The sequence below is a fragment of the Globicephala melas genome, chromosome 13, assembly GCF_963455315.2.
Source record: "Globicephala melas chromosome 13, mGloMel1.2, whole genome shotgun sequence".
NCBI classification, from domain to species: Eukaryota; Metazoa; Chordata; class Mammalia; order Artiodactyla; family Delphinidae; genus Globicephala; species Globicephala melas.
The window spans coordinates 68,169,020-68,192,769 of record NC_083326.1 but is presented as its reverse complement, the minus strand read 5'-3'; the positions used below and the strand labels follow the sequence as shown (position 1 = coordinate 68,192,769).

The 23,750-nt window shown below is 40.8% G+C and overlaps 1 protein-coding gene across 2 annotated transcripts in view; it reads right to left on the bottom strand.

The window, feature by feature from the left end:
- TTC28 (tetratricopeptide repeat domain 28) overlaps nt 1-21,368 on the bottom strand; it is a 599,721-nt gene extending 578,353 nt beyond the window's left edge. For both annotated transcript variants that reach the window (XM_030860704.2, XM_030860705.2), the window contains exon 1: nt 21,266-21,368. In XM_030860704.2, coding sequence (XP_030716564.1) covers nt 21,266-21,367 — 102 coding nt within the window. In that variant the 5' untranslated portion in view covers nt 21,368. The remainder of the gene's footprint in view (nt 1-21,265) is intronic.
- Nucleotides 21,369-23,750: the final 2,382 nt, after the last annotated feature.

The following is a 23,750-nucleotide window of genomic DNA, read 5'->3' as shown; positions in this document are numbered from 1 at the left end:
AATCAATCATCCCTCCATCTGGAGAGAATAATTTGCATTGCTATCACTTATCTACAATGTATAGAGCTACAGAGTAGTTCAAAGACAATGAAAGGTGCAAATTTCATAGAATCAGACAACCTACAAGAGCACACTGCATTCCTAATAACCTAGTTTTCCACTGAAGATAGGCAGTGATCTTTTTCCAAGTCCATTTCAAGTCCTTTCCCATTTTTTCCTGACAGTCTCAAAGTGAAGTACACTAGAATCAGGGAAAAGGAACTATCTTTTATAAATATATGCAAAATATGATCAAAAGCATCCTGCCATGAAATAATTAGAAGGAAGAGGTTCTACAAATAAACACACTCAACCCAGCAGGAACCTAGAAATGCATGAAAATGAAAATATAATTCTCTGTGTACTCAGCACCATTCAAGGGAGAGTGAAACCTAGGTCAATGTACAGAAGTACAGGATTCTGAACTTTACAGTCACCAATACTCACAAAACCTACACTGTAATCTAGTGTAAGAGTTGAGATTGGCAGGAATGATCCTTATCAACTGACAAGTGTTCTCTGAGGTGTAAACAAGATTGTAATCTGACTCCTTCTCTCACCTCCTTTTTTTTTTTTTCTAGTTTTTCTTTTTTTGTTTTTGTTTTTTGTTTTTTTTGCGGTACCCGGGCCTCTCACTGCCGCGGGCTCTCCCGCTGCGGAGCACAGGCTCCGGACGCGCAGGCCCAGCGGCCATGGCCCACGGGCCCAGCCGCTCCGCGGCACGTGGGATCCCCCCGGACCGGGGCATGAACCCGAGTCCCCTGCATCGGCAGGCGGACTCTCAACCACTGTGCCACCAGGGAAGCCCTCACCTCCTTCTTTTTAAAGTTAATTCTTAGAATTTGAAAGAACTTTTAGAAGATCTAAATCAGGGCTTAGGAAACTTCGGCATGTGATCCAAATCAACCCACTACCCATTTTTGGAAATACAGTTTTATTGGAACACAGCCAAACCCTATTGTTTATATATTGTCTATGGCTGCTTTTATACTACAGTGGCAGTTTAGTAGTTGCAACAGAGACTTGTGTAGCCTATAAAGCCTGAAATATGTACTACCTAGAGCTTTATAGGAAAAGTTTGCCAACCTCTGATCTAAATCAATCATCGACAATACTTTCTTGACCCCCTTTAAGCATCAAAACCTTTTTCTGATCTCTTAACTGTCCATTTTAAGACAGCTAATTGAGAAAATACAAAGAAATAGCAAAGGCTACTCTTATTGCCTTTATTTATTTTATTTTTTAAATTTTTTGGCTGCATTGGGTCTTCATTGCTGTGCATGGGCTTTCTCTAGTTGCGGTGATCGGAGACTACTCTTCTTTGCGGTGTGCGGGCTCCCCATTGCAGTGGCTTCTCTTGTTGCGGAGCACAGGCTCTAGACGCACAGGCTTCAGTAGCTGTGGCTCACGGTCTACAGAGAGCAGGCTCAGTAGTTGTGGCGTAAGGGCCCAGTTGCTCTGCGGCATGTGGCATCTTCCCGGACCAGGGCTCGAACCCGTGTTCCCTGCATTGGCAGGCAGATTCTTAACCACTGTGCCACCACGGAAGCCCTAGATACTGTTTTGATTCACAAAATATACATGTATTTAATGGCAATAAGGGGCTTCCGTGGTGGCGCAGTGGTTAAGAATCTGCCTGCCAATGCAGGGAACACGGGTTCGAGCCCTGGTCCGGGAAGATGCCACATGCCGCAGAGCAACTGGGCCCTTACGCCACAACTACTGAGCCCGCGTGCCACAACTGCTGAAGCCTGCACACCTAGAGCCTATGCTCCGCAACAAGAGAAGCCACCACAATGAGAAGCCCACCACACCAGAAAGAAGAGTAGCTCCCGCTCACCGCAACTAGAGAAAGTCCACACGCAGCAACGAAGACCCAATGCAGCAAAAAATTAAATAAAATAAATAAAATTTTTAAATTAAAAAGTAAAAAAAAATACAGTATCTATACATATTTGAAAAAAAACAGAGGCATGGGTAAACAAGTTATTTTATTTACTCAGTCTACAGATGGTCTACATATGAATTGAACCATGACCTCCCTTAGAATCCACAAAACAGTAGGAAGCAGTGATCAAGGTTTCCTTGCTACAGAGAATAAAAGGTTATGCTGGTTAACCAATTCTGCTATCTGTTATCAGAAATAATGTCTTGATAGCAACTACTCTATTGTTTTTGCCAGACATCTTTCAAAATGTGGTGGGCTTATACAAGCATACTTTGGTAACATTGCCGGTTCAGTTCCAGACCCCTGCAATAAATCAAATATCACAACAAAGCGAGTCACATGAATTTTCTGGTTTTCTAGTGCGTTTAGTGCATTTTTCATGAATTTTCTGGTTTCCTAGTGCGTTTAGAAGTCATGTTTACACTAAACTGTAGTCTATAAAGTGTGTAATAGGATTATGTCCAAAAATATATCTATATATACCTTAATTTAAAAATACTTTATTGCTAAAAATGGTAACCATTGTCTGAGCCTTCAGTGAGTGGTAATCTTTTTGCTGGTGGAGGGTCTTGCCTCAGTGTTGACGGCTACTGACTGATCAGGGTGGTGGTTGCTGAAGGCTGGGGTGGCCATGACAGTTTCTGAAAATAAGACCACAGTGAAGGTTGCCTCATCAATTGACTCTTCCTTTCACGAACCATTTCTCTGTAGCACACAGTGCTGTTTGATAGCGTTTTACCCACAGTAGAGCTGTCAAAATTGGAGTCAATACTCTCAATTCCTGCTGTTGCTCTATCAGCTAAGTTCATGTAATATTCTAAATCCTTTGTCACTTTCAACAACCTTCACAGCTTCTTCACCAAGAGTAGATTCTCAAGAAACCACTTTCTTTACTCATTTATAAGAAACACTCCTCATCTGTTAAAGTTTTATCATGAGATTGCTACAATCCAGTCACATCTTCAGGGTCTACTTCTCATTCTAGTTCTCTTGCTGTTTCTACCACATCTGCAGTTACTTCCTCCACTGAAGTCTTGAACCCCTCAAAGTCACCCATGTGGGTTGGAAGCAACTTCTTCTAAACTTCTTTTAATGTTGATATTTTGACCTCTTCCCACGAATCATGAATGTTCTTAATGGCATCCAGAATGGTGAATCCTTTCCAGAATGTTTTTCAATTTACTTTGCCCAGATCCATCATTAGAATCACCATCTATGGTGACTACAGCCTTACAAAACGTATTTCTTAAATAATAAGACCTAAAAGTCAAAATTAGTCCTTGATCCATGGGCTGCAAAATGATGTTTTGTTAGCAGGCATGAAAACAACACTAATCTCATTGTATATCTCCATCAGGGTGCTTGGGTGAACAGGTGCATTGTCAATGAGCAGTAATATTTTGAAAGGAATCTTTTTTTCTGAGCAGTAGGTCTCAACAGTGGGCTTAAAATATTCAGTAAACCATGTTGTCAACAGATGTGCTGTCATCCAGGCAGAGTAGATTTAGCATAATTCCTAAGGGCCCTAGGATTTCTTGAATAGTAAATAGCATTGGCTTCAACTTAAAGTCACGAGCTGCATTAGTCCCTAATAAGAGTCAGCCTGTCCTTTGAAGCTTTAAAGTCAGGCACTGACTTCTCTCTAGCTATGAAAGTCCTAGATGGCATCTTCTTCCAATAGAAGGCTGTTTCATCTACATCAAAAATCTACTATTTAGTGTAGCCACATTCATTAATTATCTTAGCTAGATCTGGATAACTTGCTGAAGCTTCTACATCAGCACCTGCTGCTTCACCTTGCACTTTTATGTTATGGAGACAGCTTCTTTCCTTAAGTCTCATGAGCCAACCTCTACTTGCTCAGACTGTTCTTCTGCAGCTTCCTCACCTCTCTCAGCCTTCACAGAAGCAAAGAGAGTTAGGGCCTTGCTCTGGATTAGGCTTTGGCTTAAGGGAATGCTGTGGCTAGCTTGATCTTCTATCCAGACCATTAAAACTTTCTTCATAACAGCAATAAGGCTGTTCCGCTTACTTATCGTTTGTGTATTCACTGGAGCAGCACTTTTAATTTCCTTCAAGAACTTTTCCTTTGCATTCACAACTTGGGTAACTGGCACAAGAGGCCTAGTTTTTAGCCTATCTCAGCTTTAGACATGCCTTCCTCACTAAGCTTAATCATTTCTAGCTTTCGATTTAAAGTGAAAGATTTGCAACTCTTCCTTTGATTTGACCACTTAGAGGCAACCGAAGGGTTTATTCATTGGCCTAATTTCAATACCATTGTGTCTCAGGAAATAGGGAGGCCCAAGGAGACAGAGATAGACAGAAGAACGGCCAGTGAGTGGAGCAGTCAGGATACACACAACATTTATCAATTAAGTTCAACATCCTATGTGGGCGCAATTCGTGGTGCCCCCAAACAATCACAATACTAACATCAAAGATCACAGATCACCATAACAAATATAAAATTAATGAAAAATTTTGAAATATTGTGAGAGTTGCCAAAATGTGACACAGAGATATGAAGTGAGCAAATGCTGTTGGGAAAAAATGTCGCCGGCAGACTTGCTCAATGCAGAATCGCCACAAACCTTCAATTTGTAAAAAATGCAATATCTGCAAAGTGCAATAAAGTGAAGCACAGTAAAATGAGGTATGCCCATACTTTAGCCAATGACAAAACTGCCAATGTTTATATTAAGAGTAGATGTGCTTAAATAACTCATGATTTTGAAATGTAGTGGAAGCAACATGGCTTTCTTACTTCCAGTGGAAATAAAATTTAAAATGGCTCCTATGTTCAGGAATTACTGGATGCAATACTTTTACCTACCACTTTAGCTATTATTAAGATTCCAGGGCATTCTAAACTTGACTCTCTGAAATTTAAGGGAAATCACCTTACTGATATTTCCGCAAGGAAAGCTGCCCTTAAAGGAACCAACAATAGCCAAACCTGTGTCATGGTCGAAAGGGGTATTTCTCCAAATGATAACTTAGAAAAACTGGCTAGAGAAGCCCAACAATTGGCCTCAGAAAAAGAAAAACAAGACTGGAAACTCAACAACTGTTGACTTGATAAAAACAGAAAGCTCTGGTTTGGACCAAATAATAACCAAGTCCTACCAGAGGCTCTAAAATTCCCAGTCCTCACCATTGTACACGCAATAAACCATTGGTCTACTGACAAAATGATAGCCTTTGTGAATCAATATTGGTAAGAAATCATTAATAAGGCCACCAAAAGTGCCTACCTCACTTGTCCCATTTATCTGAAGTACAACCCAGGGAAGCCTGTTCGTACTGCTCTCAGACATTTTAAACTGCCTAATGGACCATTTGAGGTCTGGCAAATGGATTTCATACAGCTTCCTCTGTCTCATGGATATAAATATGTTTTAGTTATGGTCTGTATGTTATCACACTGGACTGAAGGCTTCCCTGGCAGACAGGCTACTGCCTCCTTTATGGCTAAAAAGTCCTTTTGGAAAAAATTATCCCTACCTAGAGAACGCCTCTCAAACTTCATAGTGATCCAGGAACCCATTTAATGGCCAGGTACTTGGACAAGTTTGTGCAGTTTGGCCAGTTGTATAATACTTTCACTGTGCTTACCACCCTCAATCCTCTGCTTTAGTCAAATGCACTAAGGGCTTTATTAAGACTCAACTGGAAAAATCTGTAGAGGCTCTCCAAATACCTTGGTCAAAAGCATTGCCATTGGTTCTTTTAAATCTTAGATCCACCCCTTTTGGAATCCACCCCTTTTGGAATTCATAAACTCTTAACCTTTGAGATAGTCACAGGATGCCTAATGCACTTGGCTCCTGATTCTTTTGATGCACAACTGATAAAAGAAGAGATACTCCAATATTGCAAAGGTATAATCGCTTGTATTAAAAATAACCATTCTGGGCTTCCCTGGTGGCGCAGTGGTTGAGAATCCACCTGCCAATGCAGGGGACATGGGTTTGATCCCTGGTCCAGGAAGATGCCACATGCCACGGAGCAACTAAGTCCATGCGCCACAACTACAGAGCCTGCGCTCTAGAGCCCGTAGGCCACAATTACTGAGTCTGCGTGCCACAACTACTGAAGCCCACGTGCCTAGAGCCCATGCTCTGCACCAAGAGAAGCCACCGCAATGGGAAGCCCGTGCACCACAACGAAGAGTAGCCCCCGCTCACAGCAACTTTCTGCCCATGTGCAGCAACGAAGATCCAATGCAGCCAAAAATAAATAAATAAATAATAAATTTATTTTTTTTAAAGTAGCATGTCATTAAATAAATAAGTAAATAAATAAAAATAACCGTGCTTTGGTAGAGCAATCTTTTCATAGTGCACTCTCCGGAGACAAAATACTTAAGCACCACACCTTGAAACCTGAAGATTTCATCTACTGGAAAAGACACCTCCAGAAGAGCTCTCTTCAACCTCACTGCAGAGCCCCCTATCAGGTACTGCTAACCAACCCTTATATCACCAAATTTCAAGGAACAGACTCTTGGATTCATGCGACACACCTAAAGAAAGCACCAAACCCTGAATGGACCTGCACCATCATCTGGTGATCTGAAAGTAAAGATTTCCTGGAATTGAAGCAGATGACATCTGATGAGACAGCTTTCCCAAGATATCTGGACCAAGCCTGTTGAAAGTTTGCCACCAAACCTTTGATGATAACATAGCACTTCAGATGATCTCCAGTGTCTGTGATCTTGACGACATATGGATTTTAGATAAAAAGTACCTGAGAGTTTTCCCTCCTAGCCCTCCTTGTTACTCAAATACGACATAATTAACTTTCCAATATGTGCACTTTCCCTCCAACATGAGATACTACACCCAGGAAAGAAACCTCAGTTAAATGGAGTTGGGAGACCAGAAAGGGGAGCTCCCATACCCTGTAACGATAGCAGAGCCCAACAGGAAGAAGAAAGGTTCCTCTTCTTTCCTGGCAAGGACACAACCACTGAAAAGCCATGGACTCCTTTACTACTGTCCTCCCAACTTCCTCTCTATAGAAGTGTTCTCCTTTCCTTGCCATGCGTGCTCACCATGGATGCCCACCCCAAACTGCAGTTCTCTGCTGATCCCAAATAAACTCATCTTTGCTGGAGAAATATCTGGCAGTCTATTTGTTTTAGGTCAACAATAGTAATAACAACAACAAAACACAACACACACACACACACACACACACACACACACACACACACACACACCCCTAGCATTTATTTAACACTTACTATGTGCCTGGAAGTGTTTTAAATAACATATACATATTAATTCATTTAATCCTGACAACAACCCTGTAAAATAAGCAACGGTAGCATTCTCACTTTATGGATAGGACAATAAGGTACAGACCTCATGCTTTTGACAGTACATATGCTACAATGCCATGATACACAACCCTCTAAATTTAAGGCAGCCTTTGAAATGCAACACTTAAGCACAACTTGCTTACATGCTTTTTAAAGTTCATATCTGGACTTGCAGCTATAAGGGAAATAATTTTCTCACATATGGAGTGATTTTTTAAGACTCTTGGTTGAGAACATCTGACCTGACAACACACACAGGACAAAATGGGTAGAAAATCAGGCAATGAAATCATCTTCCACACTGCAAAATAAAACTACTACCTTCACTATTGTCCCATTCAGAAATCAAAAGTAAGGTAATTCATGGTAGGTATACACAATCTATTTTATAAATTATGGTTTCTATTTACTGAAGCTCAAAAATATCTTGGGCTGAGAATATAAAATTTAAGAGTTCGTTATCCTTAATTGTAAATACATGTCTTACATACAAACTTTGTATAAGTGGAAATTTAATAAAAGTAACTTTTATTTTCTGCAGTATTGTTAAACATAATATGTTTTCAGTGTCATGATTTTTAAAAGCCAATGTTAAAATACTGGTGTATCTAAACTCATTATGAAAAAAAGTGATAAAATACACAAGAAACAAAACTTTTTAAAAATATTTGAGCCAAATTGACACAAATTCACTTTCACAACTCCCTCTATAAAATCAATCAAAATGCTATGACAATGGTGGGAAACCAACCACATTTTGAAAAAAAATTAACTAGCAAACACATCGACTAATTCTCTCTCTTCCAACTTCAACTAGAAATATGTACTCTAAAGTAGAAGAGTAATCGTATTTCTAATATCTGCCAATTTGTTTACAACCCATCTCACAAAGGATAAAAATTTTAAATCCTTCTCTAAATAGCTTTGAGTTCACAAATAGACATGACTTAAAACAAAGCAGTATAGGGAATTCCCTGGTGGTCCAGTGGTTAGGATGCAGCACTTTCACTGCCAGGACCTAGGTTCAATCCCTGGGTGGGGAACTGAGATCCCACAAGCTGTGCCGTGCAGCAAAAACAAACAAACAAAAAGTGGTGTAAAACTGTCTCTAGACATTCAATTATTTCAACTCTTTCCTTCAAGAATAAGGAAAAGCTCAAAAATTGATATTTATTAAGTAAATACTTACATTTAACTCTCTCAGGAAGTTCAAATGAAGAATATATTTCTGGAATCCATTTTTTTTTAAACAATCAAAAACTTCTTTCAGGAAACTAAAATTATATGTTAATTTCACAAACCTGAACTTGGGCTAAAATTCTGAATCAATAAATAACTTATAGTATTAATTTTGCTTTGTTTTTAGTTAACAACTTTTAATTTGCATTATAAAGACTGATTCCCTTCATCAATAAATAAGGAAGATACAAGCTATGATTTTATTTTATAATTCCTTTTATTTCAGAGATGCATATGAAATTAGAATCACTTCTTTACTATCTTAAAAACTATTATTTTTATATAGACTCATTTCATTTAATACTTTTCTTCATTATCTGGTTTAATTCCCATTATTCATTCAAGAATCCTTTATGTCAGGTACTCCATTAAGCATTAGTTTAATAACAGCTTTATACCTTTAAATACTTAAAAATAAACTGCTTACATTGTAGTTAATTTTATCTTTTGATTGATGAAAAGTTGAAAGATAATAAAATGAAAGAATAAACTTAGTATCAAGTACTCATTCTTTGGCTCTATCATCATTATAGGGACTCAAATTCCAGAATACTGTGCCAACATAACCTTAAACCCCACAATGAAAACTAGATTTTAACAAAATATCCAGGGGAATTCCTATACTGCTATTCTGCAACAAGTCTAACATTCAGCAGCAAAAGTTCTAATTGATGACTATTTCCTTAATGATCGTTCAAATCAAAGATAGTCTAGGGCAGTGGTTAAGAACGTAGACTCCAGAGCCAAACTACTAAATTAGAATCCAGGGCAACTCAGCTTCCTAACTGTGGAGCTTGAGTAAGTTACTACTTAGTAACCTTGCTGTATCTCAGTTTCCTCATGTGTAAAACAGTGATAACAATAATAACTACCTTATAAGATAGTTGTGAGGATTAAATGAGTTAATTTATGTAAAGGACTTAGAACAGTGCTTAACACATAGTAAGCACATGTTAGTGATAATAATCTGAAACCAACAGACCTTATACTTATGGAAGGAACACACAGTACTCTATAATTTACATGGTTCTTCCAAATATACCTAACAAAAATTTTATTTTTTTATGAAATATATTTGGAATTTATGACCAATTTCCTGAACAACTTCTATAAATGGTTTTCATAAATCTTTGTGGAGATTAAGAAGCAATGAATTTGGGACTTCCCTGGTGGCACAGTGGTTAAGAATCTGTCTGCCAATGTAGGCGACACGGGTTCAAGCCCTGGTCTGGGAAGATCCCACAGCCGGCAGAGCAGCTAAGCCCATGCACCACAACTACTGAGCCTGCGTGCTGCAACAACAGAGGCCCGCACACCTGGAGCCCGTGCTCTGCAACAAGAGAAGCCACCACAATGAGAGGCCCACACACCGCAACAGAGTGGCCCCTGCTCTCCGCAACTAGAGAGAGCCCGCGCGCAGCAACAAAGACCCAAAGCAGCCAAAAATAAAATAAAGAAAGAAGCAATGAATTTAAGAAGAGCATTATTTGACAGTGGAGCAACTTTTAAAAATGCTGTTTCTACATAAGCTAAAACCATAAGGATCCAAGACAGCACTCTACACAAAGACATTACATACAGAACAAAAGCATTTGTGGCAGTGTTTTTAGTACTTTTTTAGTATCCTCTCAGGAAATTGTGCAATCCCCTGTCAGATACTTTTCCCAAGGACAAGAAACTATACACAGGACCAAATGTCCAATAAAGGTGCCTGAATTCCAAAATAATATTAGTAGCATGCAAACTCCTGAGAAGGAAATGGGAATGACCAATTAACTCCAAAATAAAAGGTACTGTTTCAACCTAAGTGTTTGCCCTTATTAAATATATACTTTTCAGTATCAAACTGTACTAAAAAAATTTCAGGAAACTAAGCTCTTAGTAAAAGACGGTCACAGGGTTAAGTCTTATGGAATTGATGACTTCCTCTGCTCTACAATTTGGCATAATATCTCATAAGCACTTGGAGGTTAACATGCTTGCATTAAAAATGTTGTCACCAGCTTTGCTGGTGACGCAGTGGTTGAGAATCCGCCTGCCAATGCAGGGGACACAGGTTCAGGCCCTGGTCCGGAAGGATGCCACATGCCGCGGAGCAGCTGGGCCCGTGCGCCACAACTACTGAGCCTGTACTCTGGAACCGAGCCACAACTGCTGAGCCCACATACCACAACTGCTGGGGCCCACATGCCTGGAGCCCGTGCTCTACAACGGGAGAGGCCACCGTGATGAGAGGCCCATGCACCACAGGGAACAGTGGCCCCCGCTCACCGCAACTAGAGAAAGTCACACACAGCAATGAAGAACCAACGCAGCCAAAAATAAATAAATAAATTTATAAAAATGTTGTCACTTACAGACCTGTGTTTTCTGATAAGATTTTCATTGTTTTTGCTCTTACATTTAGGTCTTCGATTTATTTTGAGTTAATTTTTGTGTATGGTGTGAGGTAAGGGTCCAAATTCATCATTTTGCAGGTGGATATCCAGTTGTTTGTTGTCCAGCAACATTCACTGAAAAGACCATTCTTTCCCCCATTTAATTGTCTTCACACCATTGTTGAGAATCAGTTGGCTGTAAATGTGAGGATTTATTTCTGGACTCTCAATTTCATTGACCTGTGTTATTCTTAAGCTAGTACCACACTGTCTTGATTACTGTTGCTTTATAGTAGATTTTGAAATTGGGAAGTGTGAGACCTCCAAGTTTGTTCTTTTTCAAGATTGCCTTGGCTATTCTGGGTACCCTGCCTTTCCATGTGGATTTTAGGATCAGCTTGTCAATCTCTGCAAAAAAGGCAGATGGGATTTTGATAGGAATTTCACTTAACCTGTACATCATGTGGGGGAGTACTGCGATATTAACACGGTTAAGTCTTCTGGTCCATGAACATAGGATGTCAAGATTAGACTTATTATTTTAAAACTACATTCCTTAAACTGCCCAGTCCAACTGCTAAAATAAAACAACCAAGAAAAATACCTTCAGCCCCAAAGAACTGAATCCATTCCAGCTTTACTTGATGCTGCAGAGTTCAATCACAAAAGAAAGAAAGGTCACACAAGAGATCCCAATAATAATTTTTAGAATGTTTGTCCTTTAAATCTAATAATTACCCTCTTCTCTCATCTCCACTTGCTCCTACTTTCTATTTATTTGGATGATTCTTTTCCAATATGTCTTTTCTTTTAACCTATTCTTACTTTCCCCTCCTCATCTTCAAAAATTATTTTTTCTTGCATCTATAATCTAAAAATGGGCACCAATGGCTTTCTATATGCATGATTTGGCAAAATATAAGTATCAAGGTTTGACTTTCCTTTTATGATGACTGACAGAGGGAAATAATAATCAAAGTAAGCTTCATCTTCATCAAAGTGATGTTCTTTATGCAATTCTGGAAGTGCAGAGAATACTGATAAGAAAATTTTCCTACCATTTTCTGAACTAAGTCCACAGTACGTTGAAACACTACTATGGCAATTTTTGAACTTCTACTATGGCAAACTTAGCCAGTCACAGCCTGGAAATGCCAGATATATAATCATGAAAAGGAAAACCATATACAATAAGATGCCTTCCATATTTAACAGTCACAGCTAAACTTTTTTTTCACTCTTGCAAAGCTACAACAGAGTCAGGTTTGCTGTTTTACTTTGACCACGTGCTATTTCTTAGCAACCTGTTCTTTATCCACAACATAGTACCACATCCTCATTACAAACAGTTATTTGTCAGCTAGAATCTCAACAACTCACATTTCAGATTACTGCAATTTAACTTTACACTATTAATTATTAAATAATGCACGTTCTCCAGACTGAAATTTCCTCTCCTAGAGGTAATACAGCCATGAGATAAAAAGGGGTTTTTTGGTAGTGGTCACAGTAAGGGCAGTTAGAGCCATACTATGACACCTGCTTCCCCCCTTTTACTGTTCTACTCTCTAGTTACTGTTACTGCTTGTTCAATCTCCCAATACTACTTTTGATCTCTAGTAAAACGGACTAGTCTCTGATCTCTAGTTAAAGAATAGAAGGATATTATAACTGCTTTCTGTTTCTCAACAGCAAGAAAATATTAATGATAAAACAAGCCTTTTATCGCAACAATAAGTAGACATTACCAGTGGTATAATCTAGCCAAAATATTTAACTTGGATCCATCAAGTCTTTTTATACAGCTTCTAGTTTACAGGAAATAAAGAAACAAGGTAAATGGCACCACATGGAAGCTACCAGACAAATCCAGAAGATAACTGCACGACAACTGGTTTGGTCTTCCCAGTGACTCAGAGTCATGAAAAAAGGGACCATGCTACATTAAAAGAAACTTCAGTGACATTAATTAAGGCATGATCCTGGATTAGATACTGATTTTGACATAACAGCTTCAAAGAACATTCTTAGATAGTTAAAAATTTTTTTTTAAATAAATTTATTTATTTTTGGCTGTGTTGGGTCTTCATTGCTGAGCACGGGCTTTCTTTAGTTGCGTCAAGCCAGGGCTACTCTTCATTGTGGTGCACCGGCTCATTGCGGTGGCTTCTCTTGTTGTGGAGCACAGGCTCTGGGCGCGCAGGCTGCAGTAGTTGTGGCACGTGGGCTCAGTAGCTGTGGCATGCAGGCTCTAGAGCACAGGCTCAGTAGTTGTGGCACACAGGCTTAGTTGCTCTGCGGCATGTGGGATCTTCCTGGACCAGGGCTCGAAGCCGTGTCCCCTGTACTGGCAGGCGGATTCTTAAGCACTGTACCACCAGGGAAGCCCCATAGGCAAAATTTTTAATACTGTCTGAGAATTTATTAAGAGGAAAATTTACTTAAATGGAAAGTTGGTGGGGAGGGGGGTCACTGCCTGAAAAAAAAGGTTTCAAAACAGTATCTATATAATGTTCACCATACAATCCAGCAATCCCACTCCTAAACACTTACGAAATATATATATATATGTGTCTGTCTGTATGTCTTATGAAACACACAAAGACTTGTATGTGAATGTTCATAGTAGCTCTATTCACAATCACTAAAAACCAGAAAAAAACCCAAATGTTCACTGACTAGTAACTGGATAGCAAATTGCAGGACACATACATTGGAGCAGTACTCAGTAATAAAAAAGAAAAGTCTTCTACAACTTTTACTGTAATGGTGATTATACAACTATACATATTTGTCAGAACTCATACAACTATACACTTTAAGTTGATAAATTTTTTTTTTATAAATTATACCTAAATAAAGATGATTTTAAATATAATTAAAGACATTTTATACAGTCTTATTTAAAATACCTATATACATTTGTCTGTATGTGTGCAAATATTGTTATATAGAAAGATGTACAGAAGAAGTTCCAGAAAGTCATGTATTAAGGTATTAAGAGTAGTAATCACTATATTAGTAATGTTACCGGGGGGGGATTTTTGCTCGTCTTATGTTTTCTAATTATATACCATGCACACATGCAGTTTTTGGAATAATAAAAGGCTGTGTTTTTGTTTGTTTTATTTATTTATTTATTTTAATTTATTTATTTTAAATCTTAATTGGAGTATAATTGCTTTACAATGGTGTGTTAGTTTCTGCTTTATAACAAAGTGAATCAGTTATACATATACATATGTTCCCATATCTCTTCCCTCTTGCATCTCCCTCCCTCCCACCCTCCCTATCCCACCCAACTAGGTGGTCACAAAGCACCGAGCTGATCTCCCTGTGCTATGCGGCTGCTTCCCACTAGCTATCTATTTTACGTTTGGTAGTGTATACATGTCCATACCACTCTCTCGCTTTGTAACAGCTTACCCTTCCCCCTCCCCATATACTCAGGTCCATTCTCTAGTAGGTCTGTGTCTTTATTCCCGTCTTACCCCTAGGTTCTTCATGACATTTTTTTTTCTTAAATTCCATATATATGTGTTAGCATACGGTATTTGTCTTTCTCTTTCTGACTTACTTCACTCTGTATGATAGACTCTAGGTCCATCCACCTCATTACAAACAGCTCAATTTCGTTTCGTTTTATGGCTGACTAATATTCCATTGTATATATTTGCCACATCTTCTTTATCCATTCATCCAATGATGGACACTTAGGTTGTTTCCATGTCCTGGCTATTGTAAATAGAGCTGCAATGAACATTTTGGTATATGACTCTTTGAATTATGGTTTTCTCAGGGTATATGGCCAGTAGTGGGATTGCTGGGTCATATGGTAGTTCTATTTTTAGTTCCTTAAGGAACCTCCATACTGTTCTCCATAGTGGCTGTACCAATTCACATTCCCACCATCAGTACAAAAGTGTTCCCTTTTCTCCACACCCTCTCCAGCATTTATTGTTTCTAGATTTTTTGATGATGGCCATTCTGACTGGTGTGAGATGATCTCATTGTAGTTCTGATTTGCATTTCTCTAATGATTAATAATAAAAGGCTGTGGTTTTTTGGGTTTTTTTAATACAGACACTTTGATTTAAAATTTTCTTGGGCTTCCCTGGTGGCACAGTGGTTGAGAGTCTGCCTGCCGATGCAGGGGACGCAGCTTCGTGCCCTGGTCCGGAAAGATACCACGTGCCGCGGAGCGGCCTAGGCCCGTAAGCCATGGCTGCTGAGCCTGCGCGTCCGGAGCCTGTGCTCCGCAACGGGAGAGGTCTCAACAGTGAGAGGCCCGCGTCCTGCAAAAATAAATAAATAAATAAATAAAATAAAATTTTCTTACAGGGACTTGACTGGTGACACAACGGTTAAGAATCCGCCTGCCAGTGCAGGGGACACAGGTTCGAGCCCTGGTCCGGGAAGATCCCACACGTCTCGGAGCAACTAAGCCTGTGCGCCACAACTACTGAGCCTGCGCTCTAGAGCCTGCAAGCCCCAGCTACTGAGCCCGCGTGCCACACTACTGAAGCCCACGCACCTAGAGCCCGTATCCGCAACGAGAAGCCACCACAAAGAGAAGCCACCACAATGAGAAGCCCGTGCTCCACAACAAGAGAAGCCACTGCAATGAGAAGCCCATGCACCACAACGAAGAGTAGCCCCCCACCCACCACAACTAGAGAAAAAGCCTGTGGGCAGCAACGAAGACCCAACACAGCCATAAATAAATAAATAAATTTGAAAATAAATAAATAAATAAAATATTCTTATAGAAATGTCTGTGAGATCAATCTGTGGATCTGTGGGTTATAAATTTAATTATAATTGTGATTCTGAAGGTAAGTTTATATTGTTTAAATAATATTTACAGTATAAACAATTATTTTCTTTGGTTCGTAGTGAATACACATTCAATGAACATATGTTACAAGCATCATATCTGTATTATATTGTTGTCTCTGGTTTCCTCCTGCACAAAATAGTAATCTACTCCAGCTACTGAAGAAGCACCAAAATAAAAATAATACTATTAAATTTCAATTCAAACATCAGGCTTTGTCTCTAAGTTTTTTAAAAACAGCAATCATTTTATGGCTGAATAATATTCCATTGTATATATGTGCCACATCTTCTTTATCCATTCATCTGTCGATGGACACTTAGGTTGCTTCCATGTCCTGGCTATTGTAAATAGTACTGCAGTGAAGGTGGATGGACCTAGAGTCTGTCATACAGAGTGAAGTAAGTCAGAAAGGGAAAAACAAATACTGTATGCTAACACATATATATGGAATCTAAAAAAAAAATGGTTCTGAGGAACCTAGGGGCAGTACAGGAATAAAAACGCAGATGTAGGGGCTTCCCTGGTGGCGCAGTGGTTGAGAGTCCGCCTGCCGATGCAGGGGACACGGGTTCGTGCCCCGGTCCGGGAAGATCCCACATGCCGCGGAGCGGCTAGGCCCGTGAGCCATGGCGGCTGAGCCTGCGAGTCCGGAGCCTGTGCTCCGCAATGGGAGAGGCCACAACAGTGAGAGGCCCGCGTACCGCAAAAAAAAAAAAAAAACACGCAGATGTAGAGAATGGACTTGAGGACACGGTGAGGGGGAAGGGTAAGCTGGGAAGAAGTAAGAGAGTAACAGTGATATACATACACTACCAAATGTAAAATAGATAGCTAGTCGGAAGCAGCTTCATCACACAGGGAGATCAGCTCAGTGCTGTGTGACCACCTAGAGGGGTGGGATAGAGAGGGTGGGAGGGAGATGCAAGAGGGAGGGGATATGGGGATATATGTATACATATAGCTGATTCACTTTGTTGTACAGCAGAAACTAACACAACATTGTAAAGCAATTAGACTCCAATAAAGATGTTTAAAAAAATAGCAATCATTCAAAAGAAATAAGAATTGTAATCAACAAACTTAATGAAAAAATACTGCTTCTGCTTTTAGTAGAAATAAGTAGTAAAAGAACAGGACATTAATAAGAACTATGGGGTAAGAGCAAACAGCTTTCAGTTATACTTTTATTATTTTTAATAATACATACAAATACGTTGTCAAATATCATATAGAGCAGCCTAGATTTAGCAGCCTTTTACAATACAACTGTGTGGTGTGAAAGACTCCTTCACTGTTCCTCAAACACTCACAGGGATTTCCTGGGTCACAGAAAAGTGACGGGGACAGGAAGAGGTTTGAGGTTTTTGTTTTGTGGGGGGGTTTTTTTGGTGTTTGTTTTTTTTTTTTTGGTCTGAGGTTTTAGGTTTGTTTATTTTTGGGGGGGAGGGTTTTTTGGGTTTTTTTTTTGGTTTGGCAGTTTTGTTTGCTTTGGGGCTTGCTTTTAAATAGAGTTAATTAGCAAAAGAACAACAAAGTACCAAATCCCTACCACACGCAAGGCATTGCTCTAAATATCTACCTACATACATTCTCTTTTACTTAATTCTTTGAGATGGATATTACTGTCCCATTATACATATGAGAACACTGGATATATAACATTAAGATTTGTCAAAAACTCAACTAGTAAGTAGCAGAGCCAAAACTTAGAGATATGAACCTGGATTTGCATCCATGCTTGAGTTTTCAAAGACCATTCTTCCTCACTATTTTCGAGGAAAGATCTGAAACAGAAAATTGGAACAGACTACCACTAAACGATGAAGCTAAAAGATATATCCAAAACTCAACTGTATTTTTTCTATACACTAGCAATGAGCTAGTGATGAACAATGATGTGAAATGAAATGTTAAAAACAGTACCATGTACAACAGCATCTAATAGAATAAAATAAATACTTACAGATAAATTTTTGGAAGAAGTGTAAGACTTGGGCCTGAAAACTATAAAACATCATTGAAAGGACAGATTAAACACAATCTCTATAAAAATCCCAGCTACTCTTGGGCAGAAATTGATAAGCTGATCCTAAAATCCATATGTAAGGGACCCAGAAAAGTCAAAACAGTCTTGAAAAAGAACAAAGTTATAGGACTTACACTTAATTTCAAAACCTATTACAAAGCTACTGTAACCAACTAGTGTTGTACTGGCATAAGGATAGGCAATAGAATAAGATTGAGAATCCAGAAAAAAACCTAACACATATTCAGCTGATTTTTCAATAAGGGTGCAAACACCACCCAATGGGATAAGAACAGTCTTTTCAATATATAGTGCTGGGACAACTGGATCACAATATGCAAAAGAATGAATTTGGACCACTGCCTTACACCATATGCAAAAATTAACTCAAAATGGATTGATGACCTAAATATAAGGACTAAAAACATAAAATTCTTAGAAGAAATCATAGGGGTAAACCTTCATGACCTTGAATTTGGCAATGGATTCTTAGATATGACACCAAAAGCATGAGCAACAAAAGAACTTCATCACAATTAAAACGTTTTTTACAACAAAGGACACTGTCAAAGAAGTTAAAACACAACCTACAGAATGGGAGAAAACATTTGCAAATCATATACCTAATTTAGTATCCAAAATATTTTTAAAACTCCTACAACTCAATAATAAAAAGACAAATAACCCAATTAAAAATTGGACCCCCCCCAAAATGGACAAAGGATTTGAACAGAAATTTCTCCAAAGATATACAAATGGCCGATAAGCACACACAAAAAAATATGCCCAACATCATTAGTCATCAAGGAAATGCAAATCAAAATTGCAATAAGATACCACTTAACACCTACTAGGATGGCTAAGTTAAAAAGACAAACCATGGGACTTCCTTAATGGCGCAGTGGTTAAGAATCTGCCTGCCAGTGCAGGGGACATGGGTTCGATTCCTAGTCCAGGAAGATCCCACATGCCACAGAGCAACTAAGCCTGCGAGCCACAACTACTGACCCCGTGTGCCACGACTACTGAAGCCCGTACGCCTAGAGCCGGTGCTCCACAACAAGAGAAGACACTGCAATGAGAAGCCTGCACACCACAACGAAGAGTAGCCTCCGCTCGCCACAACTAGAGGAAGCTAGTGGGCAACAATGATGACCCAACACAGTCAAAAATAAATAAAATTAATTTTAAAAAAAAGACAAACCAATAACAAGTACTGACAAGATTGTAAAACTCTCATACACTGCTGGTGGGAATGCAAAATTATGCAATGACTTAGGAAACAGTTTTTCAACTTTTCAAAAGGTTAAAATAGAGTTACCATATAACCCAGCAATTGGGATATGCCCAAGAGAAATGAAAACATATGTCCACACTAAAGCTTGTACACAAATGTTCATAGCAGCATCATTCATTATAACCAAAAAGTGGGGGGGGGAACCTATGTCTATCAATGCATGAAAAGATATAATGTGGTATATCTGTTCAATTAAGTATTATTCAGCAATAAATAAATGATACAGGTACAACATGGATAAACCTCAAAAACACTGTGATAAGTGAAAGAAGCCAGTCACAAAAAGACCACATATTGTAAGATTAATTATATCTCAACAAAGCTGGGGTTTTTTAAGACACTTTAAAAAACAAAAAGTCATGGGGATGCACAGCATGGTGACTATAGAACTATAACACTGTATTGTATATTTGATTGTTGCTAAAAGAGTAGAACTTAAAAGCTCTCATCACAAGGAAAAAAAACTGTAACTATGTATGGTAATGGATGTTAACTGGACTTACTGTGATGATCACTTTGCAATATATATAAATATCAAATCATTATGTTGTACACCTGAAACTAATACGTTACATGTCAATTATATTGATATCTCAATTAAAATAAGGAATTTTTAAAAAGACATGTGCATGAACTACAAAAATGAAACGCTGAGAGAAAAAAAGCACCTAATTTTCAATTTTTCTTCTTCATATGCATATTCCTAAAATTTTGTCTTCCTATACATTCATATTTTGTCCATGAACAACAAACTACTGAAATTAAATCAAGTACTGAAATTCAAAAAACATGAAAAAAACAGCTCCTGAAATATCAAATAACTTTCAAACAATTCTACTTTAGCATTGACTCTGAACTAAACATAAATCTCAATTTCAAAATACCACATAAAAATTACAAATACTCAGAGGTTTAAGCAAATTGCCAACTTTTCTGAATAAACAGTAATTCAGATTTGCTTTGATGAAAATGTAAATATTTACCTGACTGAAAAGAACAAAATCCTATAAGTCTAGTGTTCCCAAATGATGAAAAGAAAGAAAAGTGCAATTTTTTTATTCAGAATTTAGTTTCAGAATTAATTTTAACCTAGCTAGGATTATACATAGTTGATGGTTTATACTAAGCAAGGTATACCTTGCTTTTGCCTAAAATATACTGAAAAGAAGGCATTTATAAACAGTTACAAACGTTAAGTTGGGACTGAGAAAAATCACATCATACAGTAAATGTGACAGAGATAATAACTTCAAAAAGCTCCTGAAAGTACAAGAACTCCTATTTTGGAAACTCCCTAAGTCATTTAGTCTTTCTACAAATATGTACTGACCATCTACCATGTGCTAAGCACTGCGCCTGATACCAGGATGCCATGGTGAGCAATGAACAGATCAGGTCCCTGCTCGCAGGAGGCTTACACTAAAACAGTGCTTGTCAAATGTGCCTGATATAATCACTCAGGAGCTTGTTAAAAATTCAAAATCTGCTCCTCTGCTTTGGAGAGTCTGAGTCCTTGGGCCTGGGGTGAGTTGTGACGCCTGTATATTTATCAAGCGCTCCAGATTATTCCTATGCCCTGGCTGTTTGGAGAGCCCAATGCTCGGGGGCATCCCATCCCATCCAGCCGGAGCCACACCTCCGAAGTCCATTTCACTCAACTTCCTTCACCCTGACCGATAAATACCCCAAACACACCACCACGCTGAGATGGATGTAAAGCATTCCAAAATCACTCTGTGCTGAGACACCGACAGACTTGCTTCCTTCCGGGAACGGACAGCTCACTGCCTTAGACTCCACCTGGGGCTGTCTGCACCTGAGCCTCCCGGGGCTGGCCGACACCTGTCTCCTAGCGGCTGCGGTCTACCTCTCCCGTGGGCCCGGGTCACAGGCAGCCACCGCCCAGCGGGGACGGAGGCAAGGGATTGGCACCGCGCGCATTAGGCGCCGACTGTATACGGCCCCCCGTGCGCGGACACACACTCCCGCGGAAACTGAGGCGGGCAGGCAACAGCCCGGGTCCCGCTGCCGAGTGGCGCGAGGCAGGGCTCGAACCCGGACGACGGGGCGGGTTCCGCCTCGCGGGCGCTCGTCAGGCCCGGCCCGGCTCGCACCGACGGAGTTTCACAAAGAAAGTCTCCCGGCCCGCGCCCCTCACGCACTCACCGGAGGCGGCGCCGGCGGTGACTCGGGCTCCCGCCGCCTACGGCTCCGTGCCGGGGTCGACCCCGGGGTGGGCTCGAGCGCCGGCGGCGGCGACTGCTCCATCTCCGCGGGGCCCGGGCCGCGTCCGCCTCGAGCTAACGGTCCCGCCAGCTAGGCGCGCGCGCCGGCCCCGCGCGCCATGTTCCCGCCGTGCCGCGCGCCTCCGCGGCGACCCCCACACACCCCCACACCCAACACCGCGCACGCGCGCATCGCCGCGCACGCTCCCCGCGCGCCTCCGCGGGTCCCCCCGACCGCGCAAGCGCGCACTCGCCGCGCCCCTCCCCGCGCCCTCCGGAGCCGGCCGCTGTTCCCAGCGTTGCGCCCACCCCCTCTGCAGCCGTCCGGCCGGGCCAGAGAGCTCGCGGTTCTGGGCTGGGCGCCGCCACCTGCCGCACTGCGGACGACGCCGGACCAGACCCTTCGGCACTGCCCCTTTTGCTTCACCTACTTGGGCTTGAGGAGATGGTCCAAGCCAAGAGGGAATTATCCCAAGAAGTCCGGGGGGAAGACGCCGCTAAGGTGATGAGAGCCCCATCGCGAAGGTGTGTGAGCACGTGAGCGAGCCTAAGTAGCACAGTTGATGTCCATGTCCCTGGAAAGCCGAACTCAATGGAGAATCCGAGTTCGAGTCCCGCATCTCCACTCACCTTTGCCTGATTAAGGTCAGGTCTCCAGGAGCCTGTTTCTCCTTAATCGGGAACGTCCAGCAAGTTAGGAGGACTTGAAATAATCCAGATAAAATGTCAACACCGCACCTAGTGCTCACCAAATGGTAATCCGGTGACAAGACCTCTTAAGTAATTTTGTTTTATGGTCAAGAACCAAGGGCCCTTGAAAAGGGAAATTTCGGTTCAAGTCTTGCCTCCGGTTCTTGCAGAGAGCCTTGATCTCTAAATCTGCAAAGGGAGGAGCAGCACAGGGTTGAGGTGAGCTTTCCGATGAGGCACACACCTTTCTGAGCACAATGCCTGGCACACACCAAGCTATCCAAGTTTCAGTGGTATAATTCCAGTTCTATCTTCCAGGACTCCTAAAGTTTAGTGATGGGGGCTCTGATCCCAAACCCTGTGGTATAATTAGCTGGGAGGGGGTTCGCTCAACCTTGGGGCTGGAGGGACTTAGTTCCCACATCTTCACTTTCCATTCTCTGCCCCAAACCTCTCTGGAAACCCTAAAGCTGGCACAAAAACAACAGCAGAGAATGTTTTCACTTGTAAAAAAAAAAAAAAGAAGAGTGCCTGAGGGTCTCCTGGAGTTTGTAAGTGGTTGAATTTATTAGTCTGGGCTTTTCCAGACACAAGTGACCAAAAATTTTTAAAACAAAAAAATTTTTTTTTAATTTAAAAAACTCAACCTGGAGTAAAACAATTAAGGGAATAATTGAAAAGTCTTGGGTGGTACCTCACCTAAGGCATAGCTGGATCCAGGTGCTCAAACGATAACCTCAGTGTTTCTACAATCTCTCAGCTCCGCTTCCCTCTGTGATGACTTCATTCTCATGCAGTTCTCTCCACATAGTGTCCTGGGCAGCTCCTAACTCACACCTACCATCATGGTAGGGTGAATAATGGCTTCCAAAGATGTTCTCATCCTAATTCCCCAGAATTTATGAATATGTAACTTTACATATTCATAGCAGGAGCTGTTTCCCAGTAGTTCCAGCCAAAGTCTTGGATTTTCTTTCACTGGACCCATTTGGGTCACGTGACCTGCCTGAGCCAATCACAGCAAGATTGGCCAGATCTGACTATATGGAGCCCCTCTAGGAAGGGGGTGGGGTTAACCCTGCCAGAAGGACCTGGGGTTGGGGCAAGTGGGAAGAGGGATTCCCCTCCCCCAGAAAAAATAGGGTTGCAATTACCATAAGAGGCATCAGGTTCAGGACAGACACAAAGTACAGCTGTCTACTGCACCATCATCAAGGCACCGGAGGTCCACCACCAAGCAACATGCCTGTTCTTCAAAAGGGACTGGCAGTTACTTCAGTCACTGGGTGGTACCCCTACACCTCTGCTCCCACCACCCACCCCAGACCTGGCATTTCCCAAATCTGTTTTGTCAAAGGCATCTCAGTTATCCACCCATCTTGTGTGAACCCAAAAAAGGTAAACAGGTGATGTTACTTCCTTGCTCAAGAACTTTCTATGGCTCCCTCTGGCTATGTATGTGACCCTCCCACCTTTAATGATAGAAGCCAACGCTGACAGATCCCCTACCAGGCACTTTAAATGAAAGTTCCACCACTGAATCCTCAGAAATGCCGTATTAAGATGGTCCTCTTATTGTACCCAGTTTACAGATAAGGAAATAAAAGCTCAGCAATTAGAAGTAACTTGTCCAAAGCCAAAGGTCAGGAAGTTCAGAGAGCTCAGATTAGCACAATATTGCTCCCACTAATGATGTTGCCATCCCAGCTCCATTTGCTCACATTTCAAAATCCTGT